Below are 22,764 nucleotides of genomic sequence, written 5' to 3'. Positions count from 1 at the left end.
GGGGAAACTCTCAACTAAGAGAACTAGAAACTTCCTCTCCATTGAAAATATACTTTTTTGTCTGTAAGAATGGAATTTTAGCACACAGTACCTTATTCCAGGAATTCTGGAAAAGCAAACTTAATACTGGATTATGGCTAATTAACGAGGCTGAAATAATCAGAACATTCTATGCATTGTTTTAATAATAAGCACAAATTAAGATATGTGAAACTGAAGTTGTTTTCAAATGAATATTTAAAAAATTAAATTAGAGTCACATGTCAATATTGCTATGAAATTAATGTTAAATAAAAATTTTCAAATAAAGAATACAGTCATACATTTCACATTTAAAATATGGAAGACAGATCCTAACCTGAGACACTCTATTCAAATAAAATTTATTAACAGCTAGAAACTGCAGAAAAGAGAGAATTAGTCTAACTTCACAAGAAGAAGGGGTCACAGGAGCATATTCCTGTGCTGAAAATTATAACAGTCAAATATCTGAAGTGGTAAAACAAAAGCCCTGAAATAGAATTGAATGTTATTGTCATATGAACCAGTAAGCACATCAATTTTATTGTCTGAAATGCAATACATTATAAAGAAGTTAAAAGCTTCATGGAATAGGTCCAGAAAATACTCAGGCAATTACCATCTGCCCCAATCCAAAACTCACTCCTATACATAGATGCTACAAAAATCTTAGATCTAAAAGGAATTGCATACAAAGTTTGTCAGGCACCAAGAGCTGTGCTTTCACACATACCTAAAAGTGCCCAAGTTTGATAGTGCTGAGGAGCTCATGGCTTGGTTCACGACCAAACCTGTCAGGTTCTAGAAACAGGGATCTCTTTGCTCATCTTGTTTGTGAAACCCAATCCAGCAAATTATTTCAGTCCACGTGTAATGCACTGAAGACCTGACAGGACAAAGCAGCATCTGGTATTGCATGACCATTTCTAAAAAGAAATACATATTATTGTTTAACTTGCTAGTGGCTACAAAAATTCACCTATCTGGAAACTCAGGTTCAGAGCATCCTCGAAGTAGAAAGTTCAAGCCCATGCTACCTTCCTCTTTGGAAGCTTCCCTGCCTATCAGCTCACAACCTGTGCTAAGACAGGGGCTTTTCTTCTTTCCTCCATTTTGAGGTTATGTCACTGTGTAGAATGAAACACCAGCTGCACTGGGACAGAGAGAAAATGAGCTTTAACTGCATAACAACATGTCTGGAAATCTGGGAAACAGAAGACAGCACACTTTCACTCCTGGTCATTGTTTCATAGGCACAAGCCTGGGATCAGAGGTCCTGGCACATGTTCTGCATCTGCTCAGTTGCATTGTTCCATAAGTCCTCCCAACATGCTGTTCAATATAGTTCCCATACAGTAATCCCTGGAGCAGAGATGGGAGAAGGTTGAAGTATCAATCAAAAGTACAAACTTTCCAGCCAAGTGGGCAATATAAGGGTTATTACAGCCTTCAGATTATTCTCAGAGAGGGTGTACTTAGTATCTATCAATCACTTTTCCCCACCACTTTTTGAAGTTCTGTTTTTCTTAAATAATTGCTCATTATTGAATTTAACACAATATTTTAAAGTCTCTGTATTACAGTTAAAACTTCTTCCTTAGTCATTATCATTACTGAATTTTTTACACGCAAATTAAATCTATGAATCACACTCTGAAAAAAATTCTTCTTTCCTTCAGAAGGGTTTTCAATTTCTCAACAGCATTTCAAGCCTATGTTTGTGGTGGTGAAATCTTGAGAGACATTAAGTTCCTTGAAGTTTTTATAAAAAGATAAAAAAGCCAGACACAGGAGGAGTCTGACAAAGGAACAATTCCACAGAGGCAGAAGATGCTTCACAAGCTCATCTCCAACAATACACCACAGAATTTCCATGAACTAGAGACATTGTGTCTATTTCCACTGCAGGAAAAGTTTGTTCCCAACTAGATAGTCCTCATATGCAACAAAAGCTGGACCAATATGCAAATTCTTAGGAAGTTAAGATTCATAAACTCCAGTCTTTACAGATCTACTTGTTTTGCCAACATTACAATTATCAACATCAATATATATTGAGACTGAGTTTACAGACCAAACTGGGCTACATTTGCTAGCAGATCAACATCTGCACCAGTCAGCTTAGTTAGTCCTTCTGCAGCTGGTAAAAAAATATTTACAGTATTCTCCATGTAAATTTAACCCACTATTAAGAATGGACAATATCCTAAGAGTATTACTTTGCTAGACATATGGGTAAAGATAAGAAAAATGGTGAGATCAGAGCACCCCAAAAAAGTATTTTCAAAATTAGTGGTAATTTATCACTCCCTGAAGACTTAAAATTAAGTTCTATGGTCTATGTTAGGCAAAAGTCAAGCTAGATTATCACAATGGTGACTTCTGTGATAAAAAAAAAAAAGTGGAATCACAAAGAAAAAGAAAATTTCAAAGGTTAGGGAGCTCTGCAAAAGCTAAATTACCTAGATTGGTTTTTTCAAATAGTTTTCCCTTCACAAGACTTTTCTTCTGAAATAAATTGAACAGCATTGTTGCACACTAAATACTGTATTTTGGAGTGTTTCCTTGAGCAAAGTCAATTGATGCAACATCAATTCTCTGAGTTGTTTTAGCTTCAGCCATATTGGTAAAATTTTGCAAGTCTTAAGAATTGTAAATTCTTTTAATATTCTCCTTCCAAAGTAGTGGTTTGATAAAGGAGAAAAAAAAAAAAAAGAAAGACAGCCAAATCATTTTCTCTTCTTCCAAAGGGCAAGAGGCTGACTGTGAACTCAGCCATCACCTGTCATACATGGTTATAACCTACTGCTTGCTGTCTCTTACAGAGAGTGCAAGAACAGCACAGGAAGCATTATGGATTGGAGAGATGCAAAAAAAATCAAACCAAAAAAAAGAAAACCAAACAAACTTATGGCAGTTGATTGGTAGAGATGTTGGATGCAAAACTGCAGAAATATTTTTTCAGTTCTGTTATTTATTTCTTATAAACTTTATTTAAACTTTATTTAAATCCATGGGTGGCTTTATGGGTGCGAATATCCTCTATAGTTATGTTTCATCCTAGAAATCAGAATTCCTTCATGCAGATTTTATGGTTAAGCACAAGATCCAGAATAACAATTCTAATGTATTAATACCTTATTAGCAATTTGCTCAGTATAGAAATCAGGTTAATGCATGTCTCAAACACTAATATGTTAGATAACATGGCAATGCAATGAGTCACAGACTAACCAAGCACAATTTCCAAAACGTTTCACATGATCCTAGTGAGCTCTTTTTTAACACTTTTACTCTGTAGACTGTAAAAGAAAAAAAGTCATAGCTAAAACTTTTAGGCAACTTTACCATCTTTACAGGAGAGATTATATGCTTGTTCTCTAATGCTAAGTTAAAAATCATGTATGAAACAATTACATAATTGATTTTATATTCTCTCAAGATGCAGATGTTTCTTTAGAAGACTATGGTTTATTCAGAAGAAACATCAAGGAATATGGGTGATTTAAGAAAAAAATTCACCATATGCTCTTGGCAGGAGCAAAAGGGAAGCTCTTTATGTTTCTTCTCTAACAATAAATTGCAATGCTCCAGGGAACCAGAGATCTTTGAAAGTTCAAGTTTTATAGCAGTTGGGAACAGAGTGCATTGATTCTACTTAGCTCTTGCCAATGTTAGCGACTGTTGCTGTGATCAAAGTCTAACTTGGTGCATTCCAAGCAAGATTATAGTTCTCCAGGCACATGAAACAAGTTTACTGACTACAGTTTGCAGTTATGTTTTGAGTTAAAGAAGAAATCAAGCTGTGGTAGTGTTTTTAGAGGCTGTCAACTTCAATCCATGTTAAAAATATTCCTGATCATACTTGTGAACAAAAAGCATATCTAAGTAAACACACTGATGTGCGCCAGTATTTCAGCTTTTTGTGAACATCTGAGACACGTTCTTATTTGTGATTTTTGACTCTCCCAGTATAAACACCAGTTTTGATTTTCAAAGGCTGATTTTTTATCAATATTTTTGATAAAGGTCTAATGAGGTGCAAGAATATTGTTTCCATTTGAAGTAGCAGATGCTGTGCCTCAGTCCGTTCAATTCTGAGCCTCATTTCACTCAATATACAGTTCTAGTAGCCAAAGTTGTCAGTTGGGAAATAGATGTACAAAGGGTACTAAAATAACCCAAATAGGAGGAGTTACAGAACAAAGGCAATGTTTTTGTGCTCTCCCTTAATAGCAGTTGATACATTTTATTCTGCAGTTCTGTTTTCTTCTATCTTCCTCTTCTTAACAACTAATCTTAAACACTGTAGGTTAAAATTTGTTTAGATCATCAGCCTCTAAGGAAGAGTACATGAAAGTATGAGCTCTTAATTTTCTCCTAAGAATTTAGGTCATGAACAAAATCAAAGGCTCTTATTACTCTCTAGCCAATATCCAACACAGGTACTCTCTACTCTAACCAATATCCAGCATAGGTATTTCAAGTAGCCATATCCCTTGTGTTTATTTGCATCATTTTGAGCCATGCTGTAATAACACTTAAAGAAGTGAATCTCCCAAAAACCACAGATCACGTTATGCTAAGCAGTAATGTAGAAATGTTGCTAAAACTCCCCTGTCCAAAATAAATTTTACCTCCATCACAAAAGTGGTTCTATATGCCACAAGTACCACAGGACATAATAAAAAGTTCACTTTATCGTTCGTACTTTACATCAAAAAGTGACATGGAAAGCCATTGCCAGCAGTTGGTGATACTTCGATGTTGCACTAACAGCTTGCCAATCACTTAACGACACAATTATTTGAGTATTTGCTGTTCACAAAAGCTGATCTAAATCTAGTCTGTTAAACTTTCTCCCCTCTTCCCAGGGGTGTGCCTGTAACCCCCTGTGCCAGCATTAGCTCCTACAAGGCTACAGGACCAGCTGTTTCAGGAAACTGTTTGGGAAGCCCATGAAGATACTGTAGGAAACATGCCAATCCAGAATGATTTTAACAGCCAGAGATTCACACAGCTAGCTAAAACTTCAGATACTATTACCAAAATAGCACTTGAACTTGAAGGAGTTAAGCATGTCAAAGCCTTGAGAAATGCAGAAATTGAACACAAATTATTCTCTGGATCTAATTCCTTGCCTAAAGGTCAATTAATATTTTTAAAATATTTCTGTGGCATAACTTGCAATTTTCCTTACAGTAGAATTGAGCTGTAATGAAGCACAGTTGAAAAAGTACTGGATAGAGATGCCAGTAATATGAGAGCAGAACAAAAGTATCATCTACTCCCATTATTATATTCACATATTTAAAAGGTCATTTATTTCAAGAATCAAGATAATATTTTATACCTGGAATAACTACCCTGAAGCATGCAATTGTTTAATTGAGCCAAACAATTTCTACTGGCTTATTTCTATACAAAGTGTGCCTTTGCATTCTTGTCCTCTCCTATTCTCCCAGGCAACTACATAGTAACTTTATATTATTATTGCAAATGAGGTAGGATACAAAATAAGTTTCTTCCCCAACTCCAAATTCAAAATTTGTTTACTCTGCTACAGACTCTAGACCTGGACATCTTTCTCATTTAATAATGTTTTCCTGTTCTCAAAAAATGTTCCCCTCAGATTTTCTGATCTGTTACTTGCAAATAGTTACTACAAATATTTTGAAAGTAAGAGAATGCAAGATAGCAATAGAAAAAAAAAAGTTAGATATTAACTTAATCCTGACCACTGCTACAAATTAGTACTTTTACTCCCTCAAATATTGCCATAACTTAGTTATTATAGATCACTGTTGATTAGACACTTAATGCAGATCCAGAAACTGTCATTTTAATATTTTTGAAGTGTTGTGGTTTTTCAAACAGAGAGGGTGGTTTTGATTTTTTGCCAGAGGGTATCAGAAATGTTAAGGTGTGTGGCAGCACAGGGTTTCAAAGCTTATGAACCACTCAAGGAGGCATCAGAAGAAGAAGGAAAAAAAACCCAAATGCAAAACAAAAGGGAAAACTCAAAGATGGGTCAGCACAAAGAAATAAAACAAGGATCAGCTTAAAAGTGTGTACAGTTCTGCAAAGAAACAGGTTCTATTTTCCACATCTTAAGCCATTCTAGATATTATAAATAGAAGTGTATGCTTCAGCAGAAGACTCCTGGAAGAATAAAGAGGATCTTGAGTATCTGGTACCTATTCTACTCTCAACAATATCTGCAGTTCAGGAGCTGTCACACAGAGAAGAGTACACTGGATCTTTGAAGCTTTAAGATAAAGACTTAGATCCTTTTTTTTTGGGAGCTTTCGATATGGAATATCATATCTGAAAAGATGTAAGCTTCATCATCATAAACTTCAACAGAAATACTGTTACTGGAATTTTACATTAATTGCCTCATTATGGTACTTGAACATGAAATCAGAATCAAACCACCCTTGAAGCCAATAAGACACTTCTTCTGTGGAACCATTCCCAGATCTTACTGCTTGCTACCAAAGTAATTTTAAAAGACCTACATTTTTTACACAGAAGTATCCATTAAAAAGTACCCATAAGACTGCTTTAGCTATTTATTTGCTCTACTGTAGCAATAAAGTGAGATATGGAGCAACACAATCCAGAAAAATTAACAGAACATGGTCCAAAACCTGGCCTGAAAGATTAAGTGCAAATTTACAACCCCTTTAGTTAGCACACTTGAAATTAATTATAAAAATGAAAACTGCTTAACAGTTCTTAAAGTTTAATCTCCTTGAAAGATAAAAAATCTTTTTTATTTTTAAGAAAAGTAGTTGGATTTTTAAAAACTAAACAGTTATCAAACTTGGGAAGCCTGTTAAAGTACCATCAAGGCAGAATATTCTATAGTTTTCATCTTCAATCCATTTGCTTAGCAATTTATCCCCATGTTCAGCCAAAAAGATCCCACAGTAATGATATATCCCAGAAGCAAACTGATCACTGTAAATTCCAACAGCAACTATTTGGAATCTAGAAGCCCACTACAAGTAATATCTTGCCAAGTGTGAGGCTTTTTTCCCCCTGAGAAGAACTCTTTAAAACATACGAAATTTAGGAGGAAAAAAAAAATCTCATTACAGATTATACTAAAACAGAAACAAATCCTACCCACCAGAGAAGGTGATAGCATACACAAATACTAGGGAGATAGCAGTGCTTTGTGGTATTATTTCTGGTTTTTATTTCTAGCTAGACTTGCTTTATTTTGAGGTTTGAAATATGTATGTACATGAGATAGAAAAAAAAAAAAAAAAAGCAGAAAATGCATCAACATATTGTAAAAACTAAGATTATAAAAAAAGTCTGTGAAGACATAGCAAGACTATCAAGGGCAATCAACAAATAAAGATTTTACTCAGAAGTATTAAAGACTAAATCCTTACCTGGAACATCAGAACCCAAGGAAAAAAACCCAAACCCACCAAACAGTATTATCAGAAGAGAACCTGTCTGCACTCTGCTATTTTTAAACCTTCTGCAGCTCACAATTCCAGAAAATTTAACTTTATCTCGATGGTACGTTTTTCATGGTGGAAGGAAATATCCTTCCTTCCTAAACAAATCAAAGGAATCGACTACTATCCATCCCACTTTCAAAAGTTATTCTGTCTAACACAGATTAAGTTTAAGCAAGACTTGCTAAAAGAGTGAGTGGACAGTAGTATGCAATACCTATCTAAGGGACAGAACTACCCACAGAGTAGGCTTTTCTTGTGAAAAACACCAGCCAAGTTAATCATCCTAAGAAAAAGCAGGCCTGCATGCTTTCTTAATCTTTAAATCTGTAAGAGATCTAGGAAGGACTTTTTGTTCACAAAGCACTAACTATAGAGCACTTACTATCAATAAGCAACTAAATAAACCACTTTACTGAAAGATTTCTATACAACATGCGTTGACTATTGGGACAGTTGAGTGGGTGCATGGAGGCCAAAAACCCCAGTCATAGGAAGGCAACCATGTTCCTTTCCTGTGCTCTTAAAGGAACTTTAAATTCTCAGGAAAGTAATTGTAACAAGTAACAAAGATACAGGAGAAATAGGATTCTCTTCTTTCTTTCCCAAAAGGTGCTAGAAATCCTCAACTTGCCCCGCAGGAAAAGCCAACAACCTCCTATGACCTGCATATGGTAACTTCAGCACCTGCAAGATCATGCTGTTTATCAGACCCTTCAGCCACTCCATGGAGAGTACACAGCGACATTTAAAATGTACCCATGGAAGGGAGAAGAGAATAACTCACTTCAGCTCTCAGTTACACTTCTCAGCATATTCATGTTTCATATTTTGTTTCACTTAAGAAGATTTTTACTTTAAAATAAAGCAAGTCCTCAGGTACCAATGAACAGGGAGGCCTTGCTGCCTTGTTTAACTATTGGTAGGACAGGATTTCCAGGCAATTTGATGTTCCAGTAACAAAACTTGTTTATTTCTTCCCTCCTTAGTTGATGGATGAGAACTATTCTGAAAAAAATGATCCTGGGAAATGTATTTAGTCTTTGTACTATTTCAACTTTGGAAACAAAAAGACAGGAAAAAGTTATTTCACTAGTCTAAGGAATATCCATATTGAATGACTTACAGATAGAGTTATTCAAAACGGAATAATAAATAATTGGCAAGGAAACTAGCTATTCAATATCTGTGTTTAAGAATGGTTGCTAAGACAATCTTGTAATTTTTTATTATGAAAAAAAGTCTTCATCTTTCCATGCAATTATTAATCTTTTGTATTGTGGCTATCTTGATCAGGAAACAAATTAATTAGTGGAAGTTCAAGAAGTTAACTGTCCATTATTAGGAGATTCCATCCTCACTTAGGTGCTTCCTGAATCTTCATGAAGACTCCCAAAACACACAGCCCTTGCATTTTCTTTTCCAATCATTACGTAATATCTGCCAGAAGAATACAGAGATCGTTCCCTACAGTCCATCAAAATAACTAAAGAAGTGTCTCTTTCACATGGATCTTAGGAAAAGATTCAGTCTTCAGCAACTTATTGGAATAATCTTTCAGATCTGGCCAGGAATATCTAGAAATGGACTCATCTGAGAAAAAAAAATGCCAAACCAGATTTTTTTGAGTCTCTTACTTAGAAAAGGAAAAAACACATTTTTTTTCTGACACTTCTTCTAGAAATATAGAACCTCAACTAGTTTAGGGAATGAGATAAGAAGAGAGAGTGTGTAGTTTTTTAAAGGCAATACTACAAAGGAAGTTGAGTATCTATAATGAAAATAGTTAAACCAATTCTCATAATTTCCATTTCCAGACAGGGCAAGGGGCAACAGAAAGGACTGCTTTGTTTTCTCCTACATTGTATAGAAGACACTGCACAAAAAAATGAAAACGTCACTTACTGCACTTAAAAAAAGAGAATGGATGGGTCACTGGAGCCACAGCCAAACACAGAAGTGTTTATCTTTTTGTCAAACAAAGCAGTCCTAGCAATAATACCTTTTGTATTTTTTTGGTGGAACAAATACTGAAATCTGAACCAGAAAGATGAAAAACCGACTTATGATTGAACCAGAAAAATGCTGAATGTTCAAGTGTATGATTATTTCAGGGTTTTTTTGTCAGCGTACAGGTTGTTTTTTCCATACCACACAATCTGTTGGGGCATAAATGCTTATAAATATACATATGAGTAAGAATTTATCTGAATTTGTATTGTATACAAACAGCTCACACACAACTACAAGCCAACTATTGGACTATTTCTTTTCCTTAATTATAACTTTTCAAACTCTCATAAAACAGTTGTTACACTTGTATAGTTACTATGAATCTTGCAGTCTTACCTACAAATGTGCAACATCAAAACCTCAAGTTTCTGTTACTGTCTGTTTTACTCTCAAATGAAGCTTAAAAACATATTTCATATTATATAAGAGCTAAAATCTTAATGCAAACAACCCCCACCATCAAACCCCACAAACAAACAAACAAAAAGCCCCCAAGCTTCAAGTTTGGTTTCACCCATAGCAACACCATTTAATTTTGGACTGATGACACAATACCGAAAACCAAGCAATAATCTCAATTTCATTGTAAGTCTTTAATATATGATTACTTTCATGTCAATTATATTCAACTCAAAGTAGATATAAACAAAGACTTTTTTAAAAAATGGATACCTCAGTCTGACCTTCATGGGCACTGGATTCATGAGTGACACGAATAGCCTAAAATTAAAATACATTTCAATCAGACTTTAAATAAGAGACTTTCAGTGTTGTAAGAACCATTTTTGCACTTCATTTTATCAATTGCATAGATGTAACTATTTTTGTTCAGTGCTTACAATAAATAAGAAAGATAATAAAAAATCTCCACCCCCAAGGGTCTCGGAAGACCATTACTTCAGTTTCATAGCAGCCAATTCAGGTCAAGTATCTGAGAGTTTGTAATGACACTTTTGCACACATGAAACACTACAAGCATTTTTTCATCTATCATTTTGAGCACAAAAAATAATTTAGATAGAAGCTCTGATCAGTCATTTTATGTCCAACATTTCCATAGAAAGTGTCATAAATCCCCACTATTTCTGTTTGTTACTACTTCCTTTAACCAGATGCTAATGGTCATATTCCTGAGGGCTTCACAATATGCTAAAAGTTAACTCTGACTTAAAAATCATCAAAGTTTTCATTTTGAGAGAGGACCAGCATTACCATTAGGAGCAACAGCACTGTTCTCCATCCACCACTGGCCAGATGTTTATGCCACATCCTTTCAAACAGCACTAATGGTGTGGCTAACCACATTATCAGCTAGCTCATCTCATGGTTTAGGATGGTAGGGGAAGATTATATTTCAGCCAAATCAGCTCTTTGTGTGCTTCAACTCCTAAAGGCATGGAGATGTGACTAGAAGGCACAAATTAAAAGAGGCAGCAAAAGGACTATCCTTTCAGCAATAGCCCTAGATCAGCTTAAACGGGCCATTAAACTACATCCTGAACCCACAAAAAAAAAAGAAAAAAAGAATATGCACACATTTCTCATGCATTTCAAAGTAATTTTAAACTAAGCCAGGAATTACTATGGATGAGAAAATTGACAAAATCCATTCTGCTGACTGAGCTATGGTCAGGCAGGAATACTCTAAAATACCAAAGCAGAGTTTCCTTTGTAGCAACTGTTCGATCACAAGCTTACTGTGAAATCAAATTTGTTTAGGTGCTTCACAGAGTCAACCCCCAAGGACAGTACCTGCTCATTCAAGTAATTCTTACACCATTTTAAAAAAAAGTAAAAACTTGATACTAACTTCATAAGTTTCTAGGTATTTGGCCCTCTCTTCAGGAGTCATAGATAATGAATCTTCTAGGAACTTTTTCAGTGAAGAATTCGTTTCTTTAAAAAATTTAAAAAAGACATAATTAGTGTCATGTTTAAATTCCAACTTCATTCACAGCTTACAGAATCCAACAAAAGATCTGAAGATAGAATTGCACTGTATTTTTAAGACACAGAAGGCTCACTGCAAGGTTAACTGCTGTCTGCTGTACTGTGCAATGTTTCAAGTGCTTTAGTTCACAAATTAGTATAAAATATTATTTTTGCAATTATAGGTAAAAATGCACTCATTTTGCCTTTATGAATGGTTATATTATAAGAAAACAGTGCAAAACATATCCTTCCCTCTAAGGCTTCCCACAGTTGAGGAAAGAAAGGGAAAAGTCAACAAAAACCAAACCAAAAAAATCTTACCAAAGTTCATTTTATCTCTGTTGTTTGCAATAGCATGAATTAGACCAATTGTTCCACAAGCATTGTTAATGGTCTGCTTCATGAAATACACTGATGATTTGACATCTTGTCCCTTAGCTTTTATCCTCTCTTCTTCTTCTGTTCTGAAGGTTTCATACTAGAAGGAAAGTAAAAGACATTTCACAAATAGCACAAATTATTCAAGAGAAAACAATTTATAAAACACAACAGCTAATGTCACTTGAAATGTTTGACATGTGGTCCAACAAGTATATATAAACTTACCTGAACTGCTCTATATTGTTTCTTAACCCAATGCCTTCACACTTAAAACATAGTTTTGAATATGTGTTATCTAATCTAACTTCAAAAATAAGTATTTCCTTGATCTGAGCTCAGGTCACCAACTCTCTTCAATGCAACTAAAGGCTTTTTAAGGACAGAGGTGTCAAAATGCAATCAAGAAAACCATAATACTTTAGGTGATTAATCATCATGAAACATTCGTTCGAAATTCCACTGTTACATTTAATTTTTCCCAGGAGTATAAAATAAGATCTAAATAACATCCAAGGCCTCAAAACAGGCCCTTCTAAAGCTGTATTAATAAAGCAAACTTTTATTTTCTGTAGCAAAAATAATTTGCTTTGACTGAACATCTAAAATAATTATTTTATTTATAAAGATCATATTTGACTAAAATCTATGATACTGTGTAATAGTGTGTTGGTTTTGTGCTTTTTTTTCATTGCTGGCTGTGATTTGTTGGTTCTTTTGTGGGGGGTGTTGTTATGGTTTTTTTTTGACTGGATTTGTTTGAGGTTTTTGTTTATTTTCTTTCTTTAAATTTTAATTTCAAACAGAAAAAGAAATAAATAAACCCACAAATGTTCCAGACAATCCTTCCTCCTTTGCCTCTTTTACTAGGTCCTTTTGCAGACAAGAAAAGATAATTCTGAATGAATGGGCTTTTTATACAAGTATGATGAAAGTAAAGTATGAATGCAGAATGTTATCAAGGAACTCTTCCTGCAAACTCCTGGGAAATTTCCCTTGGACTCTGTACAGTCAGTGACAAACAAAACCAAAAAACTTTTCCAGCATCATTTTCCGCATTTGCAAGTTGTCTCAATGTTATGATTGGGCTAAGTAGTAGCAAGAGCATTATAAACCATTTAAGATCATACAAACCATTTAAATTTGGTTTATCTACAGGCTAATAAAAATAGCCTTAATTAAGATACAAATTTCATGGAGTTTAATTGGACAAAAGGTTCAGACTAGAGAGGTGAACAATACAGCTGCCATTCATTCCCTCCCAACTAAAATAAAATCCACAGCAAAAATAAATATATAAATGATGAGAATATAAAAAATACTCTTTTGAGCAAGGAGAACGCAGAGATTTAAAAGAACATAATGTGTAGGAAGACTGACCTGTCGCTCCTCTTTTTTGTACAAGTTAAGCTTCAAAAGCTCAGTGATTTGTCCTTGTATGCTACATATTCTTTTTGAGAGACATATTAAAAGAAGGAATTGTGGACAGATTCACTTCAGCCTTTTTGGCTGACCTTATCACAATCATGTAATACTGTTATGAATTTGAAAGACCAATATGAATACACAAAATAAGCATATTGAAGGTTTAACCAAAGCAAGCTCTTCAAAGTCCAACATAGTGAAAGACAGGGGATGTTGTCTTTCATCTTAATAACATGTCCCCTCTGTCCAAGAAGTGAAAGCCATATCAGCACTGATGACTGAACTGAAAGTGGATTGAAGTGGATTGAAATTTGAAGGTTTGTCAGTGTAACAGGACAAAAACTCAAAAAGGAGTTGCCTACACACTATTTCTTATTTTCCTTATGCTATTGGATCTTTCAGCTAAAATTAGCAAATTGAGCCATTTCACAGTGCTTATTTTAAAAAAACCCTTATATTGCCTGTAATAGAAAAGTGTGAGGCATATTTCTCTGTATTTTTACATTAGCTTTTCTCATTCTGATTTGAAAAGAAATCAGAAATATACAGGCAAAGTTATCAAAAGAAGGTTCTGAAAGAAGCATTTTCTTGTGTTATCTTTAGTGAAGAAGTCTCGAATAAAGCTTGAGTTTCACCTTGACTCTAATATAACACCAAAGTACAAGATTCAAACTTTCATTCCCGTTTAACTTATGGCAAAAGCAATTAACTGATTATTAAATAAATATTTACCTTTTCTGTTATTGGAAAGAGAAGTAGTACTGCACATACAGGTCTTGGCACCATGCTAAGCAGTTCTGGCTCCATACCATAAACATCTACAAATTGCCAGTCAGGATGTATACCCAACTGTTTCAGAAACTGGAAAAGGAAAAAAAAAGCATACTATTAAACAAGTACACTCAAACACTTATCTTTTCAGAAGCATAATGGAGTATCCACAATGTGAAATACATTAAAACAGCCCATGCTTTCTAAAATTTAGGGAGAATAAAAGAGATATAAATTTTAATAAATAAGGCTGAATAAATCATACACAAACTCCACATGTTTTATGTACAGTCTTTATGGAAGGGAAGTGGCAACACTCCCAGCATTATTTACTGAAGCATTAAAGCATTTTGACAATTTTAAAAGTGTTTTGTCACAAAACAGAAGAGCACTGAATATTCACATTAACTAGAAATCATCAGAGCCACCAGTTAGAGCACATATGAACAAAGTTATTATTATTTGACTCCATGGCTTCAGAATACCTGGCATGAGTGCTCGTATTGAAGCTCCTACAAGGAAAAAGACATTAGGAACAAAACCATACAAGATACACATTTTAGTAGGTGTACATTTTACAAGAAAAATCCCTTCAAACTATGATGGGAGTAATGTATTTTGAAGATTGGATGCTCACTTTTAAGCTGGATATTCTTCTTGTACTCAAGTAAACTGGGCATCACAACAACAGCTGCAGAATTAATAACTACAGAGATGATCTGAAACAATTTGAAATCTTTTCATTGTCAGTCTGGAAGAACCTAACTGAATTCAGGAACTGTTGTTACTCTACATACACAATGGCCATTCACAATCACATGAAAAAACTAATTGTACACTGTGGCATATACAGATCTCTGAATGAACATGGGGAAAAGGGCAAGTGTTAAGTATTCAGTAACTGACAAAACAGAAGACACTGTATTTTGAACTTCTATTTGAACTTTCTACATTGTGAAGATAATTACTACTTTGTGAATAGCAAAAAAGGAAAATTTAAAAGAGAAGGGACTACATGTATGGGTGCATTAGAATATTAATTGTACTTCTAATACTTCTCTTATTAAACCAGTAATTTTTTTAATATTTTCATTGCAGGAAAAGTAACACAACTGAAAAAAGTCCATTTTCTATTCTAATATAATTTGCTATTTTGCAATATTACATGACATAAGGCTAAAACGCCCAAAATAAAAAAAACAAACAACGCTCACCTAGAAAAAGATCCCACAAACCAGAAAATACAATGATAAAGGATCCCATTAAGTTACTGGACAAATAAGTGATTTAGATACTCTTGTCCTTTTCTACACCACTGGGGGAAAAAAACCCACCAAGCAACCAACTAACAAAAATAAAGCCAACTCCTTTAAACCCCAAATCAACAAAATGCTAACTAAATCCAAGAATAGTTTAGTCAAACTCCTGAATTAAGAATTTAATGGAACTAAAACTCCATGGATACAGGACATCTTTCATTATCCATGTTATTATACCATCTAGAAACTTCACAATTTGAGGAACTTTAACTTCCAGCAAACAGTTTGAGTTACAAGGAAAAATGATGGTCAGCACTACAGAGAATAGCAAAAGCATAGGCTTAGTATGACAAGCAGTGATCTTAACACACAACCAGACTAACAACTCTGCTGTAGGATGATAAATCAAAAATAAAATACTAAGGATAGACCCAAAATAGGCAGAGAAGATATCTCTCCATGTGTCAAGAAGGTTTAATTCAGGCCTGGAAAAAAAAGATAGAAAATACCCTTCTGAAAATTATTACATAGATTTTAAAAATTGTGCAGCATAAGTCCCTGTGTAAGAGAGAGTGACAGATGGGTAAAAGATGAACAATAGATGGCAAGATTGGAAGAGAAAGTCATTCCTGTTTTAGGACAGCAGGATGTTCAGTATACTTTTTAGACAGCATCACTGTCTAAAAAGGTAAGAGATCTTTACCATTTTCCTTTTCAATTATTTAGGGATTGTTAAAGCAATTTTATTCTACAAATATTTACTGTAAAGAACAGTTAGGGTTCTTTGAGGGCTCACTCATTTTCAGCTGTTCACTTTCCATTAAATTATTGATACTATGTAAGCAAGATTATATAAAATAGCAGTTTCCTATTTCTCTAGATCTGCACAAGAGAGTATCAGAATTTTTTAAGACACTGATTATTACACTGCTGACAATTCTTAATTTATAGGTCTTTGAGCTTTTACCTTGGAAAAGAAAAAAACACTCGGCTACATTACAGAAGTCTTAGAGGAGCTCAGGAAGAACAACAGTAACAGCACAAAACCTCCCACACCTCTGTATCTAGTATTCAGTTTTCACAACTTTATTTTTACAGATTACTGTCATAGTTTTGGTTGTCTCTTTTCTTCTTCTCTTAAAAGACCTTGCTGAAAAACACTTCCTGGTTTTTCACTGGTCCAGCTAGCCAGTAGACAAAAATCCACTCTAGAAACTACTTCACACCCCTCACCCTTACCTGCACTTCCTATGAATTCGTCTTTTTTGCCCCAGTAATCCAGAAGGTCCTTCTTTCTCACTAGACTACTACTGCTTATAACTAGCTAAGGGAGAGTGCAGAGAAGACCAAGACACTCATCTCAGCAGCCCACAGTAAAAACATGAGAAATTAGGCTGAAACACAGGGAAATTTGAACTTGATAATTAAGGCATTTGAAAATAAATTTTAAAAATAACAAACATAGTAAAACACTAGCACTAACTGTCCAGGAGACTGTAGTTTGTGTCTTGAGAAATTCAGAACTTGACAGGTGGCTGAGCAACTTGTTATGAACAGAGCCTGGTTGGTCTGCAGAACTCAAAAGCCCCTTCCAGCCTACCTCATTCCATTCTAAATTATCACAAATTGTAAATCTGTATGTCTAAATGTTGGTTAATAGCAAAAACACCACAATAGGCACTGAAACAAAAACTGAAACAAAATAGGAGTTTGAAATTTAAGTGCAATTAAAGCTGGTGAGCATCAGCAAATAGCTCAGGAACATCACATTTTAAATACTAAGGCATTATACTCAAGACCTGGATTTTTCCACATTTTACTGTGGTATTTTTATAAAAGTTGGATCCATGAAAACATAAAACTGGCAAAATGCACAAACATTTCCAGGCTCTCAGATGCAGAAGTCAAGAGAGCTTCTGTGGGAAGAACCAACTGTTGCCATCCTCTTCTAAGCACAAATGTAAACCAAACACCCACAGCATCTACATTTTATTGTACTTCTGCTGAATGCATTAAAGCATCTCTATATCACAACAGACAGTTAAGACTTTCCTCTGAAAAAATGAAATGTTCCTATGGCTTTAGGAAACTGGAAGGACAGTATGTAAATAAATCAATTAAGACAACCAGTATTTTTGAACGTTTTCATTAAAGCACAAGAATTTTTGGCACTTTATTGAATTTGAGGTAATTTTTTCCCTTAATAGTAGTAAGACAGTGAGTAAAATGTAACTGATTGAATTATCATCAAGAAAGGGGAAATTATTCATTTCTTAAAGTATCCAATCCTTATTATTCTATACTAAAAATACAAATGCACAATATTTTGCTTTTCATTCTTTACACATCATTTCTAGAAGCATGTAACAAAACCAAGTCTATTTCAGAAGTAAAATTCCTTTCTAAAAATAAGGGAACCACCCAAACAATATTTTATTGCTGGAGCATTATAAGGATATATTTCTTCATTCTTTCATCATGACATTTATGTAATTAAAATGAAAGAATAATTTTTCAGTACATTTTAGAGACAGCATCATTTCAGTCATATTTAGCAGCTACAAAAACTTTAATTCTGTACAGCAGGTCAAAAGGCACACCAGGAGCAAAGAGATAGCTGGAACTTACATAAGCTGCATTACTCTTTACCAACTACTCCTCACTTTAGAATGGCCACAGAACAATCTTGTTGAAACAAGAGATGATCCATTATAACAGGCTTCCTTGGGAAAATCAAAATCTATTACAAATTCTTTAATATCCTCAGGTTCTGCACTTTGGGACACCCTAATAAAGTTCAAAGAATACAGCCCATTGCAAATTTTTTTTCAAAAAAATGAGAAAACTTACATCTACAAAATTCTTATCCTTGTAGTTGTGTTCATTACTTTATGGTGTCTAAATGAGCAACACTGACTCACAGTTAGTGTTCCTGTTCTTCATAATGAGAGGTATATATTTTTCACATATCCATAAAGCAGTTTTGAAACTTAACACTCAGAATGCCCAGGCACTGCTGTACATATTCCAACAGGGCATCCCACAGGCAGCAATGCAAAAAAAAGCACTCAGAAATCTGGAAGAACCAGCTAACCCAGGCTTCCTCTGAAACCAGTGAGCAAGAGCTTTAAAATGCTTCCAGCAAAGTCCTGAGGTGTTGATACTGAGCCGCTGCTTCAAAACAGAATACTCTGTTACTTTGTGAAAAACACTTAACAGACCTGTTTCCATGATCTAAGAAGTTACTCATAACAGGGATCAAGCTGGATCAATCCACTCTTTTAAATAAGCTGTTATAAACATTTCTTTTTTTTTACACTTTACTGAAACAACCATTGATTCTATTGACTCTGCTGGTCCTTTAAGAATGGAAAATGTTGAAGTGGGAAACAGTATTTTCAGTGCAGCAAGATAATGTATAAGGCACGAACAACTGTCAGTTGTTTTCCACTTTGTAGCACCCCATTCTGTCTTCAAGACTGTAAGGGCCTCCTTGTAACAAGAACGAAGAAACTGAGCAAAAAAAGAACATAAGAAGGACCAGAAGTGGCAAGTACAAGTTGAGGAATGAAATACATGCTTTTCTTAGCTTCCAATTACTGAATAACATACAAAGATTGAGCAAAAGCAATCTTTCAACTGTTCATATAAATAGTACCCTAAACACTAAAACAAGTTACAATTTTCCCTGTGCAACATATTTACCTATTTAAACTCAGTCAGAAGGCTACATAGCTGAAGATATTTTAAGCTAGAAGAAGCCATTCACTAAGTGCTCTCACAGTGATCACCTACAATTCCTTCATATTTATCCTTGTGCTTATTCTTTGCTATGCAGCATCACAGGCTGAACATTCTCCCTTTGTTGGCTCCATGAAAGGCTTTCTGGGATATTGTCTTTACAGAAAGACACAAACTGAATCCTGGTTTTCCAGCTTCTGAGGCTACATGAATAATAAGGGTCTGTTTTCCAAGCATGTACACTATCCCCAGTATTTTTCACTCTGTTTACCACAGAAGAGTTAAACTCCAATCCCTCATCTGAAAAAAAAAAAAAGGAAGTAAGCATAGCTAGGCATTTTTAGAAGGACATCAGGGTTTCTCCACATCCAACATCCTTTCACACCAAGACAGTACCTCAGTACCTCACCTATGAGTGCTACCTCCCAATGCATGTCACGAATCGTGCATGCTGCATTTTCAATTATTTTGATCACTACGGTTTTTCTTTGGGAAAGCTTGTGGGATGAGAGTGTTTCAGTCTGGGAAATGAAAAGACCTCTAAGGAAGACTAAGGCCTGCTTCCAAGGTACTTAATTTTTCTCTGTATTTGCCTGACACCCTGAAGAGAGGTGTTACATAAATGGATAAAGACTGGCTATATCCAGTTTCTGCCATTTGTTCTATGCTTTGTGAGCTTTACTGTCCCTGTAACTTTCAAGTCACAGCTGTCAATGGTGTTCATGAGCTAAAAAAATTTTCTTTATGCAGCTGACTCACAATACATTAATGGCTTAAAGAACTCAAAACTCCAAATCCTCCCAAAAGCAGGACCAAAGGCCTAAAAATAATGCTGGAAGGTAACTAAGAACCAGCAGCTAAGTCCTACGGGGCAAGAGAAACTCGAGCCACAGCTGACACTCAGTAGTTGAACTCTGAAGGCAGTGCTTGAGCTTCATAATCCTGCAGTCAATTACTCTATCCTTATCTGGATGTAATGAAGGCATAAGTTGAAATGTTATCTTATCCAGGAAGCAGAGATACTTCTCAGAATGTGTAAGATGAAGAAAGTGAAGAGAGAATGAAAAAAGGTGGACCATCAAGAAAAATATCCACCAATACTTTTTTTTTAATCTACACTTCCTAGGCAATCAGTTGTGGGTTGCAAGTCAGATTGAAGCAACATTAGGATGAAGAACAATCAGCTTGTGTTCTGATCTTTCCACTCCAAAAAATTTGCATGCAGTTTTTCTTTTTTTTTTTTTCCATAAGAAATCGGGAACAAGATACACATACATTATACATATGGTAACTGATAAACACGATTTTCTTGCTTTCTCTCAGGAAAATCCCATAAGACACCAGGAAGGAGGGCAGCACTGGCCATGTCAGGCCCCCCAGTGGAAGGTCAAAGAGAAGAAACCATTCCCTGCCATCACAGTACACAAAATGGAGCTTTGTAAATGCTGAATCATCAACTCTTTCTCTATCAGAGGTAGACAACAATTCATTCTGTCAGACTGTAGAAGTGAAGGAGAAAAAAAGTACAATGACAATCTCTTTGCACCACATGGTACATTTAACTCCTGACTTCACTCATTTCAACCAGCACTGTGCACTGCATTGAATGACTCTTCTCTCTTGAAAACATCACTACAGACACGTGGCAGATATCCACCACCACTGGAAATCCTTAAAGCTAAGAAAGAATATTCCTGTTTAGCCTCACCAGCCAGTTTCTGAACCTTCAAATAATTTTAAACACATATGAACAAGGAAAGAATCTATATAGATTAAGGATTTACAATTCCTGGACTTTTATTCTAATAAAAACACTTTCAGATAGAGAAAATCTTCTGAGATATTTATTTTTGAAAGACTTCACGTACCTCTAACTGAGAAATACCATTTTTTTTCCATTATCATCTTGTCCTGAGATGACTGTATGCTCCAGTATCCCCATCATCTGTTTCTCCTGAACCAGTTGAGGGAGGGGTCATTGAAATCTGCTTTCTAGAGGAAACCCCTTCAGAGGTTTCCTCCCAGAAATTTGCCCTAAATCAGGACACATTTACTACATTTCTACTACAAAGACTAAAAGCCTCAAATGTATAGCCTATGCTACAAAACCAGACACATAGACATAGTGTGGTAAGAACACAGTAAAAGCAAATGAACCTGCTTTTAGTGCACTTCCTTACTAATTACTGTTAATAAGGGAAATAAGATGATGGGCACAGTAATCAAAACAGTGTAAGCCCTTAATGAAATAGAATGATAGTTCTAATTACAAACTAACATTAGGGATCTATGCATCTTACAGGTCACCGGAATTATTTTTTTTTTTTTTGGTTTAAGACTTTACTACCACACCCAGAAATAATTTTAACACTAACAAAAGCAGTATGCATTAGGGATAGTCTAACATTCAACTAAAAAAAGTCAAATAACAAAAAACAAACAAGCAACCCCCAAGAAGAAACACTCAGCACTTGGCTCAATGTCTGTCCGAATACATGTATTAAATGACTACCAGACACAAATATTACAGTTTGTAGAGGCATGCCACTGGGTTTCTTTAGAAAGACTTCTAGAATGCACAGTACAGAGTACTACAAGAAATGCCCATCCTTGTAATTAATAGGATTTTCTAAAAATTAGTTTGCAACTTCATTAGAATTTCAAATTATTATTATTGTTTTAAACACAAGCAGGATATGAATAACTTATGACTAACAGCCCTGTTGCTACACAGTTCACCACTGTACTGATGAGATTAAAAGAACAATGATTAATAATGCAAGGTGCATTCATATTCAACACCCACCTTTTTTTTTTTTTTTTTTTTTTTCTAATATACAACTCTCAGTCTAGATAATAACAATACCTGCTCAGTCAAGACTGGAAAATATAGTGAAGGAGGAAGTCTGATTCGTTTCAAGCAGCCTTTTCTACACAGAAACAGTAACAAGAAAATCCATGTGGAGTACAAATTCCTATTATCCATGATAATCTACAACTGATGCATCCATCACCAATGCAAAATCAACGGGCAAAAGAGATGAATTTTAAACACACTTAAAATTGTTCATTTGACATTCCTCTAGGATATTCTCCATACAACACAACCACACAAGATATTTCAGATTTTAAAATGTCACCATTTTTTCCTCCTCAATTTCTACTTTAAAGGTGGTCTTAATTTTCACCATGATGAGCTCATCTCAACATTTGGAAAGTCGGAAAAAGTTAGAAAATTGGAAATTCTTACTAGTTATTTATTCACTTATTTTCTTCCAAATTGGAATTTAGTCTTTGAATTTCAAAATGAAAAAAACAAAACAAAACAAAACAAAACAAAACAAAACAAAACAAACATAGAAACAAAACCAAAAGAGGAAACTCTAGTGCATGTTCAAGATGGGCTCCCAGGAAAGATTGCAGATTTTAACTCAGGAGACTTCTCAAATCACTTCAGAGAAGAATTGTAAAATTATTTGCCCTAGGAAACTATAAAGCACAAAATGACCCAGCATCAAATAACTCTTCACTCTCCTGCAGATGTAGTTTGTATATTACAGCAACCACAATAAAACAAAACCCAAACAAAACATTATTCTCACAGAGAAATTCCCAGTTTCCAAAATATTTCAACAATATAGTTTTAAGAATACAATTTTACTGCTGGAAATTTCAGAGCCCTTTGGCTTAAACACCATCTTTAACATTATGAACAGGCCTGGTGAAATCAACAACTGACCATC

The 22,764-nt window shown here is 34.8% G+C and overlaps 1 protein-coding gene across 1 annotated transcript in view; it reads right to left on the bottom strand.

Moving 5' to 3' along the window:
• UCHL3 (ubiquitin C-terminal hydrolase L3) overlaps nt 1–22,764 on the bottom strand; it is a 37,984-nt gene that overhangs the window by 14,174 nt on the left and 1,046 nt on the right. Inside the window, exons 3-6 of the mRNA XM_056495012.1 lie at nt 13,983–14,111; nt 11,769–11,925; nt 11,326–11,411; nt 10,188–10,235 (exon numbers count right to left, since the gene is read on the bottom strand). Of these exons, the coding sequence (XP_056350987.1) occupies nt 10,188–10,235; nt 11,326–11,411; nt 11,769–11,925; nt 13,983–14,111 (420 nt within the window). The remainder of the gene's footprint in view (nt 1–10,187; nt 10,236–11,325; nt 11,412–11,768; nt 11,926–13,982; nt 14,112–22,764) is intronic.

Source organism: Oenanthe melanoleuca, chromosome 1 (genome assembly GCF_029582105.1).
Source record: "Oenanthe melanoleuca isolate GR-GAL-2019-014 chromosome 1, OMel1.0, whole genome shotgun sequence".
Classification (NCBI taxonomy): Eukaryota; Metazoa; Chordata; class Aves; order Passeriformes; family Muscicapidae; genus Oenanthe; species Oenanthe melanoleuca.
This window is presented reverse-complemented; position numbering and strand designations above follow the sequence as displayed.